At 39.1% G+C, this 20,177-nt stretch overlaps 3 protein-coding genes and 1 long non-coding RNA gene across 6 annotated transcripts; 1 reads left to right on the top strand and 3 right to left on the bottom strand.

The window, feature by feature from the left end:
* The first annotated feature begins 196 nt into the window (after positions 1–196).
* Positions 197–1,861, top strand: LOC122846186 (zinc finger protein 106-like). The gene is made up of 3 exons (XM_044142966.1): positions 197–280; positions 1,162–1,353; positions 1,468–1,861. Exons 2-3 carry the CDS (start codon positions 1,174–1,176, stop codon positions 1,624–1,626), a joined length of 339 nt encoding a protein of 112 aa, XP_043998901.1. The 5' UTR covers positions 197–280; positions 1,162–1,173; the 3' UTR covers positions 1,627–1,861.
* Positions 1,862–2,768: 907 nt separating this feature from the next.
* On the bottom strand, positions 2,769–7,463 carry LOC122846615 (calpain-3-like). The gene is made up of 5 exons (XM_044143686.1): positions 7,157–7,463; positions 6,909–6,987; positions 6,012–6,128; positions 5,719–5,774; positions 2,769–2,783 (listed from the first exon to the last, which is right to left on the bottom strand). The coding sequence occupies exons 1-5, from the start codon at positions 7,223–7,225 to the stop codon at positions 2,769–2,771; spliced, it is 336 nt and encodes a 111-aa protein (XP_043999621.1). The 5' UTR covers positions 7,226–7,463.
* A 551-nt stretch (positions 7,464–8,014) lies between these two features.
* On the bottom strand, positions 8,015–8,950 carry LOC122846198. The gene is made up of 3 exons (XR_006373198.1): positions 8,917–8,950; positions 8,740–8,797; positions 8,015–8,076 (listed from the first exon to the last, which is right to left on the bottom strand). It is a non-coding gene; the product is annotated as an uncharacterized LOC122846198 (long non-coding RNA).
* Positions 8,951–11,481: 2,531 nt separating this feature from the next.
* Positions 11,482–18,903, bottom strand: capn3a (calpain 3a, (p94)). 3 transcript variants are annotated; one of them, XM_044142880.1, is made up of 12 exons: positions 18,597–18,903; positions 18,253–18,322; positions 16,988–17,106; positions 15,873–16,006; positions 14,154–14,322; positions 13,897–13,980; positions 13,714–13,808; positions 13,525–13,602; positions 12,352–12,512; positions 11,995–12,164; positions 11,871–11,882; positions 11,482–11,733 (listed from the first exon to the last, which is right to left on the bottom strand). In XM_044142880.1, exons 1-12 carry the CDS (start codon positions 18,846–18,848, stop codon positions 11,521–11,523), a joined length of 1,557 nt encoding a protein of 518 aa, XP_043998815.1. In that variant the 5' UTR covers positions 18,849–18,903; the 3' UTR covers positions 11,482–11,520. The 3 variants fall into 3 exon arrangements, with proteins under 3 accessions (XP_043998815.1, XP_043998814.1, XP_043998816.1); XM_044142879.1 differs by having other exon boundaries at positions 11,520–11,882; XM_044142881.1 differs by lacking the exon at positions 16,988–17,106 and having other exon boundaries at positions 11,520–11,882; positions 18,597–18,800.
* Between the last annotated feature and the right edge of the window lie 1,274 nt (positions 18,904–20,177).

The raw sequence follows: 20,177 nt of genomic DNA on the forward strand, positions 1-20,177 counted from the left end.
ACCTCGCAAAACTTTTGCGTTCCCTCGCAATACTTTTGCGTTACCTCGCAAAACCTTTTGCGTTCCCTCGCAAAAATTTTTGCGTTCCCTCGCAAAACTGTACTGATCAGTTATGCGGCATAATTGAATACTGTAAGTCTTTCTTACGGTGGCCGCCGTACTTTCTGATTTAATATAAGGTTATGTAAGGTTGTCCGACCGAGTCCTCTGCCTTCACAGCCGGTGGGAGACTTTATACGCCGGTCTGGCTAACGGTACCGTGGTGACCTTTAACCTTAAGGTGAGGAAGACCAAGCGTCACATGTATTTAACTCCTTGAATCTCTCAATTTGGTTCTGATCTGCTTCCATCTAATGCTGATATTTCAGATTATTATTTTTTTGGGCGGAAAAGAAAATTAAAGTTACCACTTCACAGTTATGTGAGGCTGCAACTAACAATTATTTTAGTAATCAATTGTTCTCAATTGGTCTGATGATTAATTAAAAAATTGGTACATTCAACAGATTTTTCATTTAACCACTTACACCATTTTTGTACAACACTAGAAATACATAAAAAAAAAGAAATTGAACAATTCAATTCCTTATTAATTAAGAAAATAAACATTGTATTGCCTAAAATGTAATAGCAGCATTCCTTTGGTAAATCCGAACCGGGTGAAGCAAAAACTTTGCCATTGAGGAGTTTTTGCTAAAACATATTTACAGACAAAGGTGTTTTTATCTTAAATGCAAAACTTTTATATCTTTTTTCACGGTTTTGGTTAAATTATAACCAAATCTAATTTTCTTGAGCAAATGGCCTTTCCTGAGTCTGTATACTCAAAAAATCTACGCTCAATCAATTACCTAGTGGACGAGTATTTCAGTAATTGATTAATCACAATTAATCCAACTAATTACGATTAATACAGTTGTTCACAATTAATCACCATTAACACGATTATTCATAAGTAATTTGATTAATCACAATTAATACAATTAATCGTTCCAGCCCTACAATTACGCACCACACAAAACACATTCACGTTTTCCCTCTTAACACTTGATTGCGTTTTCATCCCGCCGAAGCTTGTCTGCGTGTGAAGTTGATGGAAAACGGCACGCCTCTCCGCCAGCTCGAGTTGACCGGGTTCTCGTCTCGCTGCTCATTGTTTAGACAAACAAGCAGATGGACGTGTTCGAGTGCCACGGGCCGCGCGCCGTCAGCTGTCTGGCCTCGTCGCAGGAGGGGGCCCGGAGGATCCTGCTGGTCGGCTCCTACGACAACACGATCAGCGTGAGGGCGGCCCACGACGGGCTGCTGCTGCGCACGCTGAAGGGCCACACCAAGAGCGTTCTCTGCATGAAGGTGGGTTCAGGGCTGCAACGGGGAGAAACCCACCACAAGAGAGGAAAACAAAAAAAAATAACACAAGTATGCTGCTCAGTTTAACAGCCTCCTCCATCTTGTCTCCCCTTCCAGGTGGTGAATCCCAGACCGTCTGATTTGAGAACCAAGACACGAATGCGGTGGCGTTTCCTACTGTACGTTTTAATCTGCGTGGAGTTACTCCTTGATTTTTTTCTTTTGAAGGAACGTGTTAAATCACACTGTTACGTGAACCTTGTTTATCAAGAGTGAAGTGAGGTTGTGTTTTATGTTTTTTTTTGTTTTGTTTTGTTTTTTTTTATTTTGGTTTTGAATCGGAGCATTGAGCAGAAGGCAGTGGAGCTTTATTTTCCACACCGGTGGTAGTTTTCTCATGGAGTGTGGATGTGAAAGGGTGTTGAGAGGAGGTGTTGGACGAAAGAACAAAGAATAAAGTTTCATCTCACATGCCAAATAGCCAAGTAACCGATAGCATAAATCTGCATTTTTAAAGGCAGTTTCCACCCATTTTTACCAGCACGATGTTCTATTTATATAAGTGTTCAGTTCACCTCTTACCTGGCATTCCCGAGTTTCTTCAAGTATTTTCATTTGTTTTCAAAGTTCTGGAAAACTTTTTTTTTCTTTTCAAAGAAGTGCAATCTAAGATGTTAATAAAATGTGCAACATAAAAAAAGGTCTGTTTTCATTTAACAAAGATATTTTTTAAGTCAGACATGGTGGAAAGCAGTCAAACCAACAACTACATATTTATTTATTGGATTAAAATGATTAAAATGTAGTACACTCAATTGACCAAAGCCTTTATAAGTAGGGGAATGAATCACAAAAAGCTGCAGTTCAACCCTTTTGCCATAATGTTTCAAATCCGTATTTCTGATTTTTAATCGAGCTCAAAAACTGAAAGACGGGTCAGCGAGAGCAAAGTCCTGCTGAGGTGGAACAGAGGAGGCCTGAGTTTCTCCAACACGGAGAGAACTGTATGCAATGTGGATCATAAAAATTTTTACTGACAAAACTGAGTGATTAAAAAGAACTTAATGAAAATTGAATATGAGAAATATTAAGCCCAGGTCAGAGGGATGAATGGTATAAGAAGAAAACGTGATGCATGAGAGGGGCTCTGTGAGGTATTGCGACAGTAAAAAGAGGTTGGTTGTGTTTGCTGCCTGAGATAAAGAACAGTACAACAGGTGATGATGTCCAAAAAAAAGAAGAAATTGTAACTAAAAAGAGTCCGATGGGGTGATGGTGGTAGGACGAGAGCAGAGGAAACAGAACGGTGGAGGTGAAGACGTCCTTTGGAGCTTCTGGAGGTTGATGTGGATGAAAGCCAACGGCGGTCGGGCACGCTGAATACTGAATACTGAGGTAACGGCTGGCAGGTCTGGTCCTCATGTGGAGTTCACCTGGGAGAAGGTGGGCCTGTCTAGGCGTACATGGTCAACTGGAGCCACTTCAGATGGAGGGGGAAGAAAAACATTTTTTTTTGTTTGTAGAAATTTTTAAACAATCTTTCATGGTTCAATTTGCAGTGCTGGAATACTTTCTCTATTTTTTTTCCTCACCTAGTATATATGCACTATAGTTAAAGAAAAATGTCAGTTTAAGTAAAAAAAAATGTGAACATATAAAATTACTTCTGTGTTATAGATGCTGGTAAACGGACCCGGATGTTGCACATCTTGAATGACAATAAAAAAAAATATTTTAGGGCGGGGGGACTGGGGGTTATGCAAACACTGTGCAAAGGTTTGTATGTATTGTCAAAATGATATGAACACCCCCACTACAAATGTCTTGTGTTTAGTCACCAGCAAGATTCTGGCATTGCTGGATATTTTGACTGATGTCCTTTAATATAAGGTTATGTAAGGTTTTTCCATGAATGTTAATATCTTTGTGAAATATCTGAAGTGTTATATCTTTCTTTAGAATGCAAAGGCACCACAAACCTATGATATAAACAGAAACCTTCCGTACATCAAACTATATTTCTGAGTTATTATCGCGCGTAATAAGTCATCTGACAGTTTTGATTGTGTCGCTGTTGTGTTGGTTAGCTAAATGGTTTAAAGAGCTGCTTTTATGTTCAGTTCCATCTCAACCTTAACAGACATAAATATGTGAATGAATTTAAGTCTGACAATCAGTTTTTTTAAAGACAATAATAAACACGTTTTATTATTAAAAAAAAAAACAATATAATTATTCGCATTTTTAAATAATCTGTTAAAGCCAACTCTTTGTTCTGTCACATTTATTGATTTTTTTTGTTGTAATTATGCTCCAGACTTTGCAAGGACTGACCAACCCGCTCACCGTTTCCTCAACATGGCAGGCCAGTAAGCTTCCCATTCATACTTGATGACGTCACTCCCACACCCACCACCTAAGTGCTTGAACAACTATCTCCAAGCTTAAACTATTCATATGGTTCTTACAGAGCCTACGTGAACGTGTTTATTATTATGAAGTCTTTGGTGCAAAAACTGATTGAAAATCGATTTATTTACTGCATGTTTATGTCTGTTAGGTTGAGATGAAACTGAACATAAAAGCAGCTCTTTAAACCATTTAGCTAACCAAGACAAGCAGTTTCTCTGCTCAAATATTTGACGATGTTAACAATTGAAACATTAAGACAAACCTAAAGTTTGGATGTACAGTATTTATATTTCTTTACGGAAGGTTTCTGTTTATATCATAGGTTTGTGTGCCTTTGCATTCTAAAGAAAGATATAAAACTTCAGATATGCTATAGTGATATTAACATTCATGGAAAAACCTTACATAACCTTATATTAAATCAGAAATGCTTGGAAGGCCACCGTGAAGAAAGACTTACAGTATTCAATTATGCCGCATAAGATCAGTATATTTTTATAAATGACATATTTTGTCACAGGTAACGCAAAAGTTTTGTTGTGACTGTATGACAAACAAATAATAGGTAAAAGAAAAAAAAAAAATTCCCCATGTCCCCTAAGGGGCTCCGTACGGACCCGGATGTTGCACATCTTGAATGACAATAAAACATATTTTAGGGCGGGGGGACTGGGGGTTATGCAAACACTGTGCAAAGGTTTGTATGTATTGTCAAAATGATATGAACACCCCCACTACAAATGTCTTGTGTTTAGTCACCAGCAAGATTCTGGCATTGCTGGATATTTTGACTGATGTCCTGGTTGCTGTTAAAGGTTCAGAGTGATATTTTTGTAGTCAAGAATGGGACAAATTTAGCAAGAAAACACAGGCAACTGACGTGAAGAAACACTTTCTTTTTTTAAAAAAATTTTAGAATGAAAAAAATAAGGTGAGCACTTTGTTCTTCTTTCATTTTGTTTCGTAGTAAGAAGGAACACAACGTACATGGATTTTTACTTCATACTAAATGTTATTGTTAGCTAAGCTTAGTGAGCTAAAGCTAACTAAGCTAAGCTAAATACGGCAAGCGTTTTCAAAGAGTGACCTATATTCCGTTTTTGGGATATTTCTAGTTTATATTTTAATGTACAATTATACATTTTATACGGTACAGAGCCCGTCTGGTGTCATAGGAGAAAACAAAAATCATGGTAACGACTTAATATCTTCTACTTTTTTCCCGCCGGTCGTTTCACCAGACAGGCTCTGTAGATTTAAGTCTGACAACTTAGTTTTTTAAAAACAATATTAAATGTTTTTGGTGAGCAAGTAAAAAAAAAAACAATATATATTCGCATTTTTAAATAATTTTTAAAGCCAACTCGTGTTTTTTTGTTTTGTTTTTTTTGTAATTTTGACCCATTGAAACAATGTGACAACCCTTGACATAGTTGTGCTCATTTTCAACATGGCGCAAACTAAACTGGATCCAAACTTATAATGTTAGCCACCTTCGTCCACTCCAAACCATTTGCTGCTTGAACTCCCAACTATCTCCAAGCTTAAACTATCTAGTTGCTGTTTTGATAGAAAATGGCAGAATTTGAAGGTCGTCCTCCATTATTCCACTCTGGCAGTGAAGCACTCAGAACGATACTATTTCTACCACAGTATTGTGTTCTGAGATTTGAACATCTCAAACTAAATCAATCAGTTGAAACCTTAACGATGGCAAGAAAAAGTTTGCAGTTTCTCTGCTCGTGTATGTATATATTTGAGGCTGGATGCTGGAACAATTGAAATCCATTAAGACAAACCTAAATGTCTCTCATGGTGAAGATGATTTATACATGTAAACTCGTGGTTGGAGGCAGATAAATGTGTCAGAATCTGTGTTATTACATTTGTGTCATGCTTAACTTCATTTTGGGTTGACTATGCTATATGTGTATGTGAGGTTAATAGGGAATGTACCTCCAGGACAGCGTTCAGCAGGTTCCATCTCCTCCGGTCAAATGCTTGGAAGGCCCCTGAGGAGGAACACATTGAACTGTAAGTGCTGCTAAACATTTGTTAAAGCTGCAGTATAGAACTTTTTATAAATGACATATTTTGTCACATATTAGTTCAAACTGTCACTTTGTTGTGACTGTATGACTTGAAACAAATAATAGGTGAAAAGAAACAAAAAAAAAAACAAGCTTCTCCGTCTCCCTTCTGTGGTCCTACTGCCATCTGCAGGAGCAACCAATCAGAGCCTGACTTACTGAACATGGCTTCGAGCCGAACCAGGCAGCTGATGAAGCTGTCGAAGTCGATGTTCATGTTCTCGTTCGCGTAGCGCATAGTGATGATGTCATAGAGCTGGTTGTTGAGACGGAAGCCTGGACAGGACATAAGACACATGGCTGTACAGTGACAAGAACATTTAGAGGATGAGTTTAGGCTGCAGGTGAAGAAGAATCTCACAGTCAGTTTTTTTGTTGTTGTTTTTATTCATAGCAAAAATGTGACACAACAATAACAACGGAGCACTTTACGAGTCAAATTATGCAGTTTTTCATCACCTCTGGTTTTTGCCCGAGTCATAAAATATTAGACATAATGCTCATGTTGTCACTGTAAAATGAGATCCACTGGCCCATGTTGAATAACTGAAACCTGTTGACTTTTTTTGTTGTTGTTTTTTTACATAATTTTCCACAAATATCAACACCCTACAGAAGACAATGTACTGTATAAATTTTCTGTTAGCAAGTGTGTTATGACCATCTTCATAAAATTACAGCCTATGTCATTTTTTTGCCAAAAGATAATTTAGGTAAAAAAAAAAAAAAAATCTTCTGTGACAAAAAAATGACTTAAGCCGTTGTTTAGAAAGGTGACGTTTCGCTGGTTTTTGTTTTCCTTTAAAAACTTACGAAAATAAATAGCATATTTCTTAAAGTGGATATCCAACAAAAATGAGAATTTGCCTTTTTCAAAAGACAACTCCAGGTCTTGTTTAAATTTTCTAGTTTATTTTTTAAAAATCTAATAAAACATTGAAACAATGTGACACAATATGAAAAGGTTGTGCCTCTCTTAACTTCGGCAAACTAAACTGGATTTTTTTCCCGCTGCATCGTTGGCAACGACCCAAATTACTTCCTGTCTGTTCTTACCTGCGTCATTGACGGCGTTCCTCATCTCGTAGCTGTTGATGCTGCCGGTTTGATCGCCGTTATAATGTTTGAAGATTCCCTGGAAAACAGGAACAGATGGATTTGTCGCATAAACCACTGAAAATCCTCCCAACTCAACTGCTCGTAATGAAAAATACTACCTAAAAATTAAATTTTTCTTTTCGCCAACACTACAAAGCACTGCTATTGCATTTGATTCAGGTATTTATTATATGAACGTCTCCCACCTGCCACTGCTTGATCTTATTCCACAGATGTATGAACTCCTGCAGGTTGAGTCGACCTGTCCCGTCCATCTTAAATGGACACGGTTAAGACCAAACTCCACACCACTGCGTGCTTTTAATTTGAAATGCAAGTCTTTCCTCTTTTCATTTTACCCTGTTGACTATCGATGAATGACGAACATCATGTGAGGCACTTAATAGGGAATGTGGGGGAACATAGGGTGACAGCGGTTCAGCAGGTATAGTAGTCTCCTTGCAGTCAGAAGGTTGTGGGTTCGATTTCAGCTTCCCTTTATCACATGCCAATGGGCAAGGCACTAAACTCCAACTTGCCTTCCAGTCTGTTCTTCCCACAATGGTATTTTATCTTTTTTCCTTAATATGGCCAGTCACCATTCGTGACATCAGCAGTGATTAATCTAGATTGAATAATGTTGGTGTCGTACTTCCCAACTAGCCAATTAATCTGTAGGTGACACAGACAAAAAAAAGACCATTTGTTGAAAGAACATCATATTCACAGTGGTAATTCTAATGTTACATAAAAAAGGCTTAAGTGGTTAAATAAAATAATCTGCAGAATGGGACCATTTTTACCCGATTAATCGATTAACCGGCAGAAGAATCGCTAGATTAATCTATCAGTATATTCAGTATTACTGAAATAATTGTTAGATCCTGTATCAAACAGGAGCCATCTCCTCCAGGCTAGTTTCTAGCAAATATCTTAGTACACTTAAATAAAAGGCGTTAGCGTCAGCCGACCCGACCAAAGGGTCTTGTTTTAAGTCAATCATTTCTGTGCACATTGGCAGATTACAGCCTGCCTGATAACATTGGAAGAAATGGATACATTGGCATCAGAGCAATCATGCTCCTGCAGCTCTCCAGGCTGAAGCCCTCCGTGTTCAGGTCCTTATCTGGAGGGAAAACAAGATGGAGGGTAAAAAAAAATGTTTTAAAGGACGCCACATTTCTTGCAAAAGTAAAGTTACTTCTTGAACTTTGTCACTTCTTACTACAATTACGACCACAAACTTTAGTGTAACCTATTGGAAAAACTCAACTATTTTAGGGGTAAACGCCTGTGTGACATGGCATTGCATCTAGATTTCAATGTAACTATAGATGGGACTCATTTATAAAGACGTTCCCTTTCTTTAAGGGTTTCATTAAAATGTTGCATAAATAAATAAATAGATAAATAAATAAAATTACTGAAAAAAACAAGCCCCTATACATCCTGTTTAGATGAAAGCTACTTGTGTTATTATGGTTTCAAGTTGCTAGTCAAAGTCCAGACCTAAATCTGATAAATTGCTGCAGTGTTCTCTGAAATCTGAACTAGCTCAAACTATTCTGATAAACAAGAATAAATATTTCCAACAAATGCCAATCGCATGCCATTGAATCAAGTTCTACACTTACAAAAGCACGACTTTTTCAGATTTTGATTTTCTAAAAGAAACACAAAGACGTGGGCTCGTTTGCTTTCTTCTTTCAAATAGTCACTACTTTCTGATGAGGCATCACATGACGTCCCAGTAACACACAAGGTTCTGCTGTTGTGATGTTGGACTTACGCGTGGTGATCACCCTGTTGAGAACGTTTCTCAGCTCATTAGCTGTGATCTCCATGTCCTGAGAGGGAGAGAACGAGCGTCGGACTGATGCACAAATACACTTTCGCCGTCAACATAGCTGATCCTAAAACAAATCATGCGAGTTTCCGCTTCCCGTTTCTGCCCGTCTGCACTCACGTCACCGGCTATCTCCTGAAAAATAGTCCGAACTGTCCTCGCAGCATCTCATCTAGACCTGAAGCTACATGTTGGTGTCTGGTACTTCCTACAGCCAGCAGCTGTAGGTGACCCTGTAGCATCCTCTCATCATGGTCATTTTAAGCCTTTAATGATTCACTTGAACAGTTCTTTTTCCAGAATGGAATGATTACACAACGTACAACTTCTTCAGTGAGTTTTAAAAACTCAAATTGGGAAGACATGTTTGATTTGTTTTTGTTTTGTTTTTTTGTGGATTTTCAGTGCAAAGGACTCAAAATCCTACAAAGGGTTTTTGGTCTAGTTTCTCGTGCAAATATCTTAGTACACTTAAAATAAAACAAAAGTAGCTTTTCAGCGCAATATAGAGAGCTTGTTTTAAGTCAATCATTTCTTAACATTGGCAGATTATTTCAGTTATAACATTGGAAGAAATGTCTTGTTACTTTGGCTTGCAAAAGTATTCATACCCCATGAATGTTTCCATATATATTGACTCTATTCAGCCATTAACCATCAGACAACTTCTGAAGGCAATTGGTTCCACTTCTCTGTTTTTTATTTGTAACAATAATTTTAATCATGTATAATTTTCCTTCTGCTTCACAATTGTGTTCTACTTTCACATTAAAATTCAAGGGAACATACTTATGTCTCTGGTTTGCAATGTGACAAAATATGGGAGCATTCAAGGGGTATGAATACTTTTGCAAGCCTCTGAATAAGTGAAACCAAACCAGAGGAACTATTCAGGAATTATTAAATTAAAACAAGCTCCTTTATGTTACTGAAAAGCTACTTGTAAGTTAGTTTTGTCTTGTTTCAAGTTGCAGTAGAAACAAGACCGAAAATTCTTTGTAATATGTTGCTTTTGCAGTGTTCCTCTAATCCAAAGGTCAAAATTAACAAATATTTGGACAAACTTCTTCCAACAAATGCCAATCGATGCCATGCTTAATAGTTCTACACTTTTTAAAAAAATTTTTTTTTAGCTTTAACAAACTCAGATGCTTCTAAACATACTTCTCAGCATTGTGCACAAATATCTACATTTTTAGCCTCATCTTCAGAATAAAGCTAACATCTTTCAATACAGGTTCATGAGTTCTGTCCTATTTTTTCATACACGTATGAAAGTTTGGGTCTGGTGCTTAAAATTTTGACACACACTGTGTTTGACCACAAAACTGCATCCAAATTGGGTTTGGAAATTTTCCGGAGTTCTAGCTTCGTTCCTGGTTTAAAAATAAAGAAAAAAGATGTGGACAGAAAATCCACATCTTTTGAGCTCTACCAATTTAGCCACATTTTGTGCCAGAATGATTTGCATTGGACATACTTCTGGTTTGGTGACACTAAATCAGGTTTTGGGGTGTAGAATCATTTTTGAGTCTGAATGTTTGATTTGATGACACACGGATCATAGTAAATCCGCTGTAAAGTCAAGCGTGTTCACCTGTTTCTTGTTTCTAAAAACTAAAAACAGTAGGAATGAGACGTTCCAAATTAACGTGTCAACGATCTATCCTCCTCTTTGTTCTACAAATCAAACTGCCGTTAAAATTGTTCGCTCTTGGGGCTTTTTTTTTTTTCCCACCCAAACATGTGGTCACAACCCAACAACACAAAGCAGCCAGAAATCAAACGTGACATGCAGGAAGTAGGACTGGGTACTGCTGGAAATGCTTCATGTATTTTTAAAACCTCTCTTGATGAAGGTTGGGTTTGGATTTAACTTCAGAAAGATTTACAGAATTTAAATAATTCACTATAAACATGGCTACTTCACCAGAGATGCACCAATCAGTCAGCCAAAGACGGGAATCTGCCCTGATTTCTTTCTAGCTCTTAAATGCATCAAACTGAACACCTACAGCCATTTTCTCACTTTAAACCAACAGCACATACTTTAATTCCCCATTTTAATATGTTCTCTAATGTATTATTTGCTAATACATTAAAAAAAGGTCTGTAGCAACATTTGAGGAAGACTTTGGGAAAAGAATCCTGAAGTCTGACACATTTTTAGTTCTGGCAGCTCCAGCAATGCCCAGCCCTCTTCTGAAACATGTAAAGAAATATCAGAAATATCAAAAAGTATACGGCCTTTACCACTAAAAAAAAAAGTATTTACCCCCCCTTTGTCCTTTACCACGACAGCATGTGATGGCCATTGTAGATAGCAAAAAAAAAAAACAGTAATTAATTTCCCCCAAAATACTCAGAAATATTGAGGCTATTCAGAAATAACTCAGAAATTTTGATATTGAGTTCAGAAATTTCGCAAAAAAAAAAAAAAATAAATTCTTAATTTAAAAATAAAAAAGTTAACATTTTTGACTTTTGACACTGAGGCATCTGAAATTCCTGAGAAGGATCTCAAACTTTCAGAGTTTCTTTTTTCTCACAAATCTTTGACTTTTGGAGTTCACAAATTTCCATGGTTTTTCCTAGGGTTTTTTTTTTCTAGTTGTTTTGTCATAAATGTATTCCTCTTTTTTTTCTATCTACAGTAACCCTAACTCACCGTCGTACTTTACAGACCTGTTTTCTGGACTACATCACAACCCCTGCGCCGCTCACTCACTCTGAGGTGTTCCTCTTTTCAGAGAAGACTCTCAGGATGAACTCCCCCTCCTGGTGCGGCTCGTACGTGGAAGGCACGATGACGTACTCGCCGGGGCTCAGGCGGAAGCGCTGCGTCACCTCCCGCAGGTTGATGTAGGACCTGGAGCGGGCCTTGGAGGAGTTGAGTAAGAAGAAGTCCTTCTGCATGTGCTGCTTGTTTCCGTGCATCTGCAAAGTTGAGCCGTAGCGACAGGTAAAAGCACGGATACTGAACAAAGATCGGGTTTAGACAATAATCCCTTTGATAATCGATAAAAACGAATGCAGGATACAATTGCCGAATGTTTCGTTGACACCTTCCTCACCTCCTTTGGCACCTGTGGAGAGATGCAAGCAGCAGTGGAAACAAATAGAACATTTATTATTTCGAACAATCAAATTCCATCAGTTCATATTCAAACAAAAGTAGGTTAGTGTAAAATCCGTCACCTCGTAAATGGCGAATCCGATGGTGAAGAGGTTGGCCCCCATCTTTCGCTCTTTTCGTCTGTTCTTCTGCATCAAGGACACCACGAAGGTGCAGACCACCTCGTTGTCGTCCGGATCGTCGTCCTCCTCCAGCAGGCGGAGGCGGTACTGAGGGTTGGTCCAGAAGGTGTCTGCAGAACATGTAGAACGATCAAATGTTCTCACATTTACATGAAATAAGGCTTCATGTTTGACCTTTTATGATTTTGCACTGATTTGCAAAAGCCATTCAGTTAAACTCTTTATGTTTGTTGTGTTATTGTCTTTGTTTTAATCAACCGGACAGACATGTTTGATTAATAAAAAGCTTTATTGCACCTGGATAGTTTCTGCAGCCTCCGGCGGAGCAGCCTCTCACCCAACGGCCCTCGTTCACAGAAACCGTCCACTTGTGGATCTTGTCATCCTCGAGGGCGTCGGGTGTCATGTTACAGATCTCAATCTTTGTGTAATTCTTCTTGAAGTCCTCAAATGACATCCTGAAGGACACCAGAAAGTACAATAGTCATCAGGAATGAAAAGAAAATCAAAAGTGCCCTTTCGAAAAATGTGTTGTTGTTTTAACAGTGTATTGTGTGTGGCCCAGTGCAACATTATCCGTCTATCCATCCATTTTCTGGTCACCCTTGTCCCTAATGGGGTCGGGAGGGTTGCTGGTTCCTCTCCAGCTACGTTCTGGGCGAAAGGCGAGTTCACCCTGGACAGGTCGCCAGTCTGTCACAGGGCAACACAGAAAACAGACAGGACACACAACCATTCTCTCACACACTCACACCTAGGGAGAATTTAGAGAGACCAATTAACCTGACAGTCATGTTTTTGGACTATGGGAGGAAGCCGGAGAACCCGGAGAGAACCCACCATGCACAGGGAGAACATGCAAACTCCATGCAGAAAGACGCCGGGCCGGGAATCGAACCCAGGACCTTCTTGCTGCAAGGCAACAGCTCTACCAACTGCGCCACTGTGGAGCCCAAGTGCAACAGTATCTATATTTAAAGTCCTATGTTACCAAAACCCCAAATATTTTGTAATTTTGCCCGACAATATAGCCTGTAATAAATCTCACACCAGCCAGCCGGCGGTCCCATATAACTCACAAGGTGACCTCATATTTTCCCACTTGAGTACCTGCCCTCCAAAAATGTCTGTGCACACCAATGCACCAATACTTCTAAATAAAAGAAGCATTGGTAGGCGTGACCCTTCACTAGTCCTGTCACCGTCAAAAGATTTGCTCACCAGTAGAAAAATTCAAGTTTTGGAGAACCAAATCTGACAGAAATACAGTAGGATCATCTGCATATGGCTGTGAACAACAGACAAAGTTATCTTAGCGACAAAGACTGGGTGCTAAAATTAAATTGAAAGGTGCTTCCAATCAATAATTAGCTTTTAGTCTTCAGCAGTTCATTAATTGGACATTTAAACATTTTTAAATCAATCTAAACATCTTAACGGCAGTCGCATGTTCAATAACCCGACACTCACCAGAACTCTCCATCCTCTGCGCTTTGGTGCTGCAGTTTGTCTTTGTCATCCTTAGAGAGATTCGCCCACTCTTTGGAGCTGTTGCAAATAACAAACAAGAGGATGTAAGTTCCTTAACAAGCAACATATATCTGAGACCGAGGGTAAAACCTTTAAGGAAAGTGTTAAACAAGCAAAACAAATCCTCACTTGTCACTCCAGGGGCCATTCCATTCCACCTGACCCCATGGGTTCCTGAGACGCACCAGACGAACTTTGTTGTCCTTGTGCTGAGAGGGTTTGCACTGTTGTGAGGCAGAGAAATGGAAATAATGAATCACATGCCGTGGAACGGAACACGTTAAGGTATTCCAGTTGAGCCACCGGTTTTACCTCGTCCACCGCTGTCACGGAGTAGGCGTGACCCTTCACTAGTCCCGTCACCGTGCGGGTCTCAAAGCGAGCAGGAACCAGAGACTAAAGCCAAACATTGAGCAAAAAACAACAAGAAACCAAGAACAGAGGAAGAGAAAATATGAGAAAACATAAAAGCAACACACAGACTACACTTCTAACTAACAAACCCTCCTGCATCATACTCCAAAAAAGTCTTATCTTATGTAGTCAAGGCAAGATAACCAATCTCTCACATCAATGGAGCAGCCCATGAGTGAGCCTCTCGCCAGGGCTTTCTTCATGATCTTATAAAGCTCTTTTGGAGCGTCCTTCATCTCGTAAAACTCTGTGACGCCTCCCGTGAAATCCTCCATGGCTTCCGTGGTGTTCCCTCCTTTCAGGGCCTCGTAAGAGCCGTGAAGTCTAGACAATGCAACAGGCGACAGAGATTCTTCTGTCACTTTTTCTTTTCAATTTCAATTTAAATGCGTCTATTTAAAAAGGTGCAATGTACATTGACCAATAAATAAGGCTAAATGCAAAATAAGCTAGTTGCCTTTTGGGCGATTGACTTGGTGTTACACATGTAGGACTGGGTATCAAGCGCTTTCAAGTTCCCCTCTAATTAGGCCTTTAAGCAATAACGTCAGATGCCATACGGACTTAAAGGTAATTGTCTCCGTTAGTCACAAATTCTTACACGCTTCACCTTGCTAACAACATCTCCTCAGTGCTACGCAGACTGCGTTGGAATGCTGGACCAAATAACTTAATTTTGTGTAGCAAAACAACTAGAAATCAAAAATTGTTGTTGATTTCTAGGGTTGTTGCTTGCTCCCCAACGTTAGTTCCCATCAGAGACAAGTTTTCGCATCCTTCCTTTCTCTGTAGGAGTGAACTTTGATAGTTCTAATGCGTATTCAGACTTTGGGCTCATTACTGAACATCCAGGCAAGTATCCAAACCAGAATTGTGTGACTAGGGCTTGACAATTGCTCACTTTTACGTTGAATACGCCAATCGGAGCAGCTTGCAGCATTTTGTTAGGCGACTGCCTTGCTAAGTTTCATCTGGTATGTAAATTGCATTTCCAAATAGTTTTACGTTTCTAGGGTTGTTGCAAATAATTTTACGTCTTATTCAATGATAGCCACAGTTCCTATTGGCTTACTAAAATTGAAGCCTTTTCAGCAATTCACTCCCTCTCTCCAGTAGTTTGTTCTGAAGAACCAAGATGTCTTAGCAAGTTGGCTTCCACAGACTCTTCCTTAGTGGGACAGACAGCCAGTATGGTGGGAAGATCGTAAGAAGAGTTTGTAAGGAAGTGCACACCTAACTCCTGAAGATACTAGCAACCCTATTATGCCTGAAGAATTTGTGTTAGAGAAGATTAAGATCTGACAAAAGCTGACCACACCACAAAGATAACATTCCAAATGTCTTTTTTGAGCAATATAGCCTTTAGCAACATTTGGTAAGCCAGCATGTAGCCTTTACTGTAAGATCTGTAAATCCGCCTGTAACTTCTTCTGTACTTTTTCCAAGAGTTTAAAGTAATAATTAATGGTGAGACATGATTAAAAAACATGGATCTAGTTAATTAGAAGCTTTCACAGCCCCAACAATCCCGTCTTTATCCATTGAACCTTTCCAGGTTGGTTCCAATACCTTTGACATAAGAGGCAACATACAAATATGTCCACAGACTAAGTTAATAAAGGTTCATAATCTTACAGGTATTACATCAGCATAGTTTCCATTAATTAATAAAGAAATTCCTGACACAGTGAAAGATAACTACTAGATGTAACCACTTAATAAACAAAACACATCCAAACTCACATCCATAGAAACAAAAAATACAATCAGTAAATGTAGACTATATTCAGTAATGAAACGTGACAAACGCAGTACAGCAGCTGAAAGCACCTTGTAATGCCTCTGCTCTTTTATACTAAGGTATTACGACTTACTTTGCGTAGGCCTTCTCCAGCAGGGCACTCCAGAACTCATTTCTCTCGGCGGACTTAGTGAAGACCAGCTGGTTGTTGAAAGTCGGGACGCGGTCGTCAATGACGACGTCGACCCAGTCACCGTAACGCCAGAACTGAAAAATAGAGAATCCAAAAACATGAGATAGATGATAATGTCTAAGTGTGCATGGTGATCCCTTAGTTACTGGTTCTTCTTCTGTTCATTACTGGACTTTGTGATCACGGTACTTGTAGCTCCCACGCATTTATATTTTGTTACATTACAAAAAACAAAGTTAATTATGTTTCATTTGGATTTTATGTGACAGACCAAGACAAGGCAGCAGTGGAAGAAAAAAGAAATGCGATTTTCCAGCATCTGAAAAGTGTGGCATGCATCAGAGACAAAACCTTGTAGAACCATGTCTCGTTGCGATTCCAGCTTTCAGCCTTTCTGTCTCCGCTTTGCACATATAGTGACTTAAATTCTTGTCTATTTTTCTCAATAAGATAGTTCAAGATGAGTCAAAATAGATGGAGAACATCCACAAGCATAAATTTCCACATCTTGCAGGAGAGTCTGACCTGAATTCAAATCTGGAGACTTTGACCGGACCACTGAACACACAGAACAATGTATGCTTAGGACTGTTGGCACCATGTTTTTTTTTTTTTTCTTACCACTCTTTTTAAAATCCAGATCTGTGGCATTTCTAAGTGTTAAAACTTCTACTAAAGAACAACGAGGTTTTGGTTAAAATGGAATTATACACACTTATAAATAGACTTCTGAATGCAGCTGTTGAACCAGAGTTTATTTAATGGGATCAAAGTAAAACAGGCTAAGTGCAAGATAAATATTTCAGATATAGAACAACATAGAAAAACAATCTAAACAATGTATTACTGTCTTTACGATTCACAATCATTCACCACTTGCTGCTGGTCTATCATGAAAAAACCCAGGAAAATGGCTCAAAAGAAACAAAAGAACATTTAGTATTTATTTAAAAAAAACACACTAAACGTTTCGTTGGAATAGACAGTCAATGGAGTATCTGAAATTTGTATTTTTTTTAGATGTACTTAGTGGCTAGAAAAGTAGATGGTCACACCTGGAAGTGAAAGATGCCGGCATAATTCTCAGAGAAGCTTTGCTCCTGGGGAACAACTCGATAGAGGAGTTTCTCATTCAGTGTGAGACAAGCAATAGCGGCTAACAACCAGCAGTCACCTAAACAGAGAAAACAAACGTTGAACAATGCCCGAAGGTAAAGAACGTTCCAACATGAGCGCTTCTGAGCCACAACTTCTACCTAGGACTATGTTTAGCCCAGATTATATTGATAAGTTTTGTCCTGCTGGAGGGAAAGTTTTCTGCTAAGCGCTGATCGTTGTGTTTTTGTAACTGTCACACGAGAACAATGCGCGTTTTTTTCTTTTACAACAGCGAATGATTAACTGTGTCTGCCAAGACTTTTGTTCCCTTTGGTCCCCTTTATTTGTTGTGTGAACGGAACAACAATGGGAAGTGCTGCCGGTTGGATTCCGTTGCAAAAGAGTAAGCACAAAACAGAGAGGCTGCTGCAGGCAGAGAGGCCGTATGTAGGGGATTCCTGGGATATGAAATAACCGACTGTTTTTTTTTCTTTTGTTACTTTTGAGAATACAGATTGTTGTTGGAAACCATTGCAAAAATAGTCGCTCGTTTTTATGTAATTTTGTTTCAGCCAGACAAAAGGTCACCGTCAGAAATACCCTCCATCCTGCTGAAACTAGTCGTTAATCAAGTATAAAGGCGAAGAGCCGCTGCACGAGCAAGAGCATTTGGTGTCAGATTGGCTTTTATTAATGCTTATAAACAAATAAAATTATTGAAATTTTCACATTTTTGGCATCAGTTAAAGTTCACTCTGTTTTTGTTTCAGGAGAATTTTGAAATTATTTCTGTGATTTCAAATTGCTGCCCCATTTTGAAACCTAGAAAGCTTTAACTAATAAAAATCAAACTTCTTTTGTTGCACAATGTTTAGCCTTCACGTTATCTGCTTTAAGTCTTGCTCTCGCTCGCTATCTCCCAGCTTGAATAAAATGCAAATATGTCTAAAAACAAGTTTCTTTTTAAATAGCTTCTTATCATTTCTGTGCTTTCTGTGCGATCTAAAAAAATAGAATGTTTAATTTTTCTACCAGCGAGTTACCATCAAATGTCAATGAGGCAAAAACAATAAAATCAGATACCCGGCGTTTCAGTTCAACGCTAAAGAATTAAATAAATTAATCTTTTGAACGTCATCTTTTGAGAATATAGGGAGGAGCACAAGATTTTAAGACTGATATTCCAAATGTGTCTTTAAATATCTAACGAGACAGAGTTTACCAAGATCTCCCTGACAGATGTCTGTCCTACTCGCTCCTCCGACAATGAACTCAGGGTTTTCACTGATTTCCTGCGAAAACAAAACACAAAAGAAAGTTAACCTCAGGTTAGAAATGGACGGTTTAATATGACAGAAATTTTAAAAAACAGGTATAAAGCCTCTTCCTGGATAGCTTCACTTGTTTCTTCTCAGGTTGGACAAAATCCCAACATCATCTTGCAAGTTTGCTGATTTTTTTTTTCTTTCGTGTATTAAAAAAAATAAATAAATCATGTCCTACCTCCCAAATGTGGTCCACCCCATCTTATTTTCAACTTATTTTCCGCCTGCCAACCCGACCTACCTTAGGCCTCTTCCAGACGATGTTCTTGACCTTGTTGGACTTGTGTCCGAGCTCCTTGAAGCCCAGAGACTCCACTGTGGCGGGGAAAGCTTCATCCTCAAACAGAGTCTTCCTCTGCAGGTAGTCCTGCCTCAGGGTGTTGTAGTCCTGGCCGTTGAACCGGATGGGCTTGTTCAGGGACCCTTCCCCGTCTCTCCTTTCTCGTTCCCGGATCAACCGGTCGCAGAAAAAGCCAGATGGCGTGTATGGCATCTCCACTCGGCAGACCTTAAATTTTTTTGTGAGGGGGGAGGAAAAAAAACTGGCCCTGGTCACCTGTCCGAAAGTCTTACAAGCCAAAAAGACCCTGGCATAAATCCAAACGGCTATTATCCGATTGGTTGTTCCCCTGCGTGACGTTTCCGCCCTGTCCCCTTCGTCACACACGGCGTGAAAGAAACGTTCACCTTTGGGCGGCCATTCACCTGGACGCACAAACGGCACAAACTCACGGACCACACCAACGGCTGTTTTGTTGCGTTCCCATTGGCCGACGCTCCCCCTGCCATCATTGTTGGGTGACACAAAGGCCAGAGGGCATGGAAAGAGCGGCTGGTGGATGCCCTGCCTCAGCAGAAGGCATTCAAGCCCTTTAAACCTCTTCTCAATGGAGCTCAGCGTTGAGCAGCCTCAGCACAACCAGGGCAGGCGGACGCTGTGACGGGGAGCCACACCCGGGTTATATTCTCTTTAAAGTTTCGTCACTATACCAGATAACACATGTTGACTGTAACGGAAATGTTGGTAAAGTCGTCACAGTAATAATAACACAAAGCAGACTTGCTCATAGGAATATCATTGTTTTATTTTGCGTTCCGACTAGGAAGGAAGTCTGCGACTTGAAGATTGGATTGAAATGCAGATTAGATATATTTTACTAAAAACATCACTGGCACTCTGACATTGAGGAGCCATTCATCAATATTAGTTAAAGTGTGGTTGAAGCTTATTGTCCGACATCTCCTCAGTTTGTCAGAATAAGCGCACGCTACCGTACAATTTTCTTTTAGTTCTCTTGAAGTGGTTCCCTTTTTTGTATGGAAGACATTTAGGGCCACTGAAAAAAATTAGAATTCTGACTTTTTATCTCAGAAGATTAAAGTCAGAAATTCTGACATTAAATCCAAAGATATCAGAAAAAACATCTTAATTATGAGCTTAAAGTCTTAATTCTTCTTATTTAAATTCTTAAAATGGAAAGAAAAGGATATAAGGAACAAAGTGACATTGCAATATCAAAAAAACAACAATTTTCAACAGATGCTGCCTTAAATTATGCTGCTTTCCTGCCATCTTGTTAACAATTAACCTGGACTGATCTTACCTCTTTTTGTGAATCCTACAAGTATGTTGTTTTTTTTTAATTAGAAAGTTATTCTAATATAAGAGCTGGAAAATATCAGAAAGTCTTGTTAGTAAATATTGCGATGTTCAATATTAGCTGCCATGTATGCCTATTTTCTTCTTTCCTCTCTTTCTCACCCGTCACTTTCATCACTTTGCAGCTCAATAAGCTCTACCAGGACTTTGACTGAACCATGA

The sequence above is a fragment of the Gambusia affinis genome, linkage group LG16, assembly GCF_019740435.1.
Source record: "Gambusia affinis linkage group LG16, SWU_Gaff_1.0, whole genome shotgun sequence".
In the NCBI taxonomy this organism is placed as follows: domain Eukaryota; kingdom Metazoa; phylum Chordata; class Actinopteri; order Cyprinodontiformes; family Poeciliidae; genus Gambusia; species Gambusia affinis.